Below are 4,609 nucleotides of genomic sequence, written 5' to 3'. Positions count from 1 at the left end.
AAAACCTTTTTTGCACTCATTGCGAAAGGGAACCAGAAATCAATGTTTTAAACGAAAAAATTGAATCTTAGGATCGAAGTTAGTACTGATTCATTGAATTTGATTTTTCAAATGCAAGATCCAGGACGGGGCTGCGACAGAACTGAGGCGTTTTTCTCATGCGAAATGTCCATGTTTCCATCTAGTAGTGATGGGATCAACTAAATTTTCAAAATTAGGATTGCTAGAAAGCTAGGAGGGTCAAAGCACTAGCCGTTTCCAACGTAACGTAAAAGGTTAGGTTTGATCCCCAAAAGTAACTGTTAAGTTGTGTTCTAGTTCGTCAAAGAGATGAAGCGATGGAACTCTCATGATATGATTCCAACCTTAAAGAACGGGAGGCGACGGAACGAAAGGAGGAGACGACTTGTTCTTTTGCATCCAAAAACACAAATCTATTTCTCTCCGTATCTATGAAAGATCTAGGTGTAGTCCTCCAAAATAATGGAAAGTTCGATGAGCATATCCAGCTGAAGGTGGGTAAGGCTTTTCAAATGCGTGGTTGGATATATCGCACGTTTAAGTCCAGAGATAGCATCACAATGCTAACTCTGTACAAGTCGATTGTCCAGCCACATCTTGAATACGCCTCACCCATTTGGGCTCCAATGAGTTCAGCAGGTTTGCAAAAGGTCGAGCAAGTCCAAAGATGTTTCACTAGGAACATCACAGGAATGAGAGAGCTCTCGTATTGGGAAAGGTTAGAACGGTTGGGATTGTACAGTACTCAGAGAAGGTACGAAAGGTATCTGATATTGTACGTTTTCAAAAGTATCCATGAGCTTTGTCCCAACCCAGGGTTTAGGGTCAATTCTAGTGACCGTAGAGGCTTAATGTGCGTTTTGAGAGCGCCTTCAAGTCTTCGAGAATCCAGGCTAGTTCGAACAATGAAGTCCACATCTCTTCTTTCTCGGGCTCCTTCATTGTTTAATTTGCTTCCCTCTGATATTCGTAGGGAATACGTAGGCCTTGTTGATCCGGTAGCATCTTTCAAGTCAGACTTGGACAAATTTTTAGATAGCATTCCAGATCAACCCTACATTCAAGGATTAGCTCGGTCTGCCAACTCAAATTCGTTGGTAGACCAAATATCATATAAAAATTGAAAGGTAATAAATAGACGAATTATAATCTTTCATTTTAATAGTACTGGGGATTACATTCCCTGTAGCGGTTAGAAAAGCCCGTGAAAAACCAAACCAAAAAAACAAAAACAAAAAAGAAGTACATCGCTAAGTAAGATCGAAGTAAGAGCATGAAAAAAGAAGGCCGATTATGATCATCCGACACCCCCCACCCACTAAGTCTGAAACAGCAAAGCAAAACAAGAGATAGCTATTTTCAGACTTGAAAACACAAAATAAGTAAATGAATGTCAATATCCCAAACGTTCAGGTTTCCTCCGAGTTCGTTGAGGACGAAGAGATCGGGCAAGACGTTCGCCAGTCTGATTGGTTGATGACGTTTCAGGGGATGTAGGCGTCCAAGGATCAGGCGAAGAGGAGAAGGTGTCTGACGGAACCAATTGAGGAGGAATTGACATTGGGTGACGTTTCCGCAAAAATTTCCGATTTCGACACAATATTGCTCCTGATGGAGTTTTGATGAAGTATCACCGATGTTCTCTGACCTCGACGATTGCTCCATAGATCGACCATTTGTTCTCTTTGGAATCAAGTATAGCAACAAGGTCGCCCACAACTAAAGGAGGTAGAAGTCTGGTGTGGCGATCAGACTCAGCCTTCGAATATCGGTCATGATGTGACACACGGTCTAATTGAGAAGAGGCAATCTGGTGATGTTTTCCAAATGAGGTTCGGTGCGCTGGAAGACCGTCACGAATAGGAATATCAAACAATTGCTCGGCCGGACTTTTCCCGTCCCGATGGCACAGAGTGTTACAATAGGACAGCAAGGCTTTAGTTAGTTTGAAGGAGTCGATAGACTTGCTCTTCCAGCATGCCTTCAAAAGCCTCGTCATAGACTTAACAGCCGACTCTGCTTTTCCATTGGATTGGGGAAAGTGCGGTGAACTCACCTTATGTATCAACCCCCAATCGTGAAGAAATTCTTCAAACACCACAGAAACAAGTTGTGGACTGTTGTCTGACCAAAGGACCAATGGTGCACCAGTGCGACAGAAAACACTTCGCATGGCACCAGTGAGTTTTATTGAAGTCGTGTCGCGGCCCAAGTTGTATATATCTGGCCAGTCCGTTGCACAGTCAACAAGAATCAAGAAATCTCGTCCGTGAACAATAGCTAGATCCACAGCTAGCTCTTCAAAAGGACGAGAAGGCCTCTCTTTTTGAACTAGAGGTTCTGACTGATTCTGAGGTAAATGATCCTGGCAGAAGTTGCACGTTGAAATGAAGGTTTCAATGTCAGAGTCGATGTTGGGCCAGTATAAGATTTGACGGGCACGGGCTTGTGTCCTCGTAATGCCCTGGTGAGCATCATGAAGGCGGACTAGAATTGAGGGACGAATTGATTCTGGAATCAGGAGGCAAACACTAAAAAGGATAAGACCATCCTCGTCAATTGTAAGCTCATGTCGAACTCTCCAATACGGCTTCATTGATGGCGACAGAAGACTTTTCGTGTTGGGAAATCCATTTTGAATTAAGGCTTTGAGTTCCCGATGAATTGAACATCTGTTTGAATGGGATTTGAGGTCTTGAAGCAATGGATCTATGGGATCCACAGACGTAGCTGATCGAATCATAGCCGGGGTACATGCATGTGTGATTGACCCATCAAAATCCACTTCATCATCGACCACATCACGAGCTTCTGGTTGACCAACTGGGTGTCGAGACAAGGCATCAGCGGCCTCGTTCTGCCTACCAGCCATCCACTTCACAGTGAAATTGTAGCCCAACATTTTCGTTTGAATTCTCTGGAGGCGTGGAGTTTCGATTTCATCAAGTCTGTGGCTGTTGCAAATCGCAACTAATGGATTGTGGTCGGTTATGATGAAAAAATGTTCCAACCCCAATAAAAAAATTCGGCACTTTTCTATTGCGAATTGAATTCCCAGGAGTTCAAGCTCAATAACCGCATATCGGGTTTCAGCGTCTTTGAGCATCCTAGAGCCGACTTGGATTGTTTTCCAAACGTCATTCTGGTCTTCCTGTTGTAAGAGGAAACCGAGGCCGCTGCGAGATGCGTCGGAAATGAGTCTGGTTGGCTTGTTCACATGATAAAACGACAAGTTCACAGTTTCAGCCAATTTCAATTTCGCGAATTCAAACGCCCTGTCATGGGCGTCGTCCCAATGCCGAGCATTTCGCGATTGGAGTAGACCCCGAAGTGGTTCAAGGGCTTGAGAAACATTTTTGTTGAACGCACTGACTTGATTGGCAAGGCCAAAGAACGATCCAACGTCCGAGATGCCTGATGGGGTCGGGAATTTGGTGAGGGCCTCTGTAATCTCCGAGGAGATAGAGTACCCTTTGGATGAGAGCGAGAACCCAGCAAACTTGACTTCTGGCTTACCCAACTGGACTTTCGGGAGACTCGACGATATTCTGTGGTCCCTGCATCGTTTCAGAAAGGCATGTAAATGGCGAGCATGATCACTTTCATTTTTTGAAAGCAGGGTGATGTCGTCCACGATTTTTCGAACAAAATTTAGACCTTCAGAGGCCTGACATCCGACGGCTGTAATGTTCAGAAATGGAGCTCATACCATAGGGAGCACGGAGACACTTGAACTGACCAAATGGGTAATGAAGGTCGTCAAGTCTTGACTCTCTTCATCCAGTTCACACTGGTGTATCCTTTCAAGGCATCAAACACTGAGAAAATGTTCAAGCTGTCTGGAATGTAGGCCACCGCTTCGAGGGGTGTGTTGCTCCAATACAGCTCACGCTTGACCCTCACATTCAATTTCGTAAAGTCAATGCACATCCTCATTCTGTTTGTTCCTCGTTTTGGTACAACAACTATAGGTTGGTGCCAATCTGTTGGCTTCGTTTTGGGAGCAATCAAACCATTCGAGGAGTATAGGTCCAGTTCAGCCTTGAGTTCAGGAAGGAGTGGGAAGGCCACGGTCCTAGGGTGAATAACGGCAAACGGTACTGCCCCAGGTTTAAGATGAATAGCATACTTCTCACCTTTCATAGCCTTTACTTTCCCATCAAAGACATCCGGGTACTGATCTAGTATTGGTCCAAAGCATTCCAAACCGAAGGCTGTCGTTTGATCTCCCTGAAGCTGGGACGAAACGGAGGGATTGGTTCCCAATGTTAATCCATAATCTGGTTCCAGCGTAGTATTCCCGTTCACAACAACGTTTGATTTGGGAACAGAATGCCCTGAATCCATTTCTGGGTTTTGAGGGAGTGTACCATTGGTCGATGAAGTTATTAGACGTTGATTAGTCCCAGGCGAGGGAAAATCAGGTGACAACAGGCCCAATTCCTTCGAAGCAAACCATGACAAAATGAAGCTCTTTACTTCACGGACGGAATATGAACACCCTTACTTTGACATCTCCCGTTCCGTCTAATTGGACCGTGATTGGAATACATCCAATGGCTTTTATCTTCTGACCATTGAAAACTTC

The 4,609-nt window shown here is 44.5% G+C and overlaps 1 protein-coding gene across 1 annotated transcript; it reads right to left on the bottom strand.

Annotated features, from left to right (window-relative positions):
- Window positions 1–919: 919 nt before the first annotated feature.
- LOC131892121 (uncharacterized protein K02A2.6-like) lies at window positions 920–3,127 on the bottom strand. Its single transcript, XM_059241882.1, has 2 exons — window positions 2,078–3,127; window positions 920–1,863 (listed from the first exon to the last, which is right to left on the bottom strand). Exons 1-2 carry the CDS (start codon window positions 3,125–3,127, stop codon window positions 1,813–1,815), a joined length of 1,101 nt encoding a protein of 366 aa, XP_059097865.1. The 3' UTR covers window positions 920–1,812.
- Window positions 3,128–4,609: the final 1,482 nt, after the last annotated feature.

This window comes from Tigriopus californicus, chromosome 12, assembly GCF_007210705.1.
Source record: "Tigriopus californicus strain San Diego chromosome 12, Tcal_SD_v2.1, whole genome shotgun sequence".
Classification (NCBI taxonomy): Eukaryota; Metazoa; Arthropoda; class Copepoda; order Harpacticoida; family Harpacticidae; genus Tigriopus; species Tigriopus californicus.
The sequence above is the reverse complement of the archived record's forward strand: the minus strand, read 5'-3'. Positions and strand labels throughout refer to the sequence as shown.

Bases quoted from the DNA above. Each gene is read 5' to 3' on its own strand.
- LOC131892121 (XM_059241882.1), bottom strand. From the start codon at position 3,127: ATGCTCAAAGACGCTGAAACCCGATATGCGGTTATTGAGCTTGAACTC. The intron at 1,864-2,077 runs GTGAGTTCACCG...ACGGTCTTCCAG, and splicing joins ATTGGGGGTTGATACATAAG to CGCACCGAACCTCATTTGGA.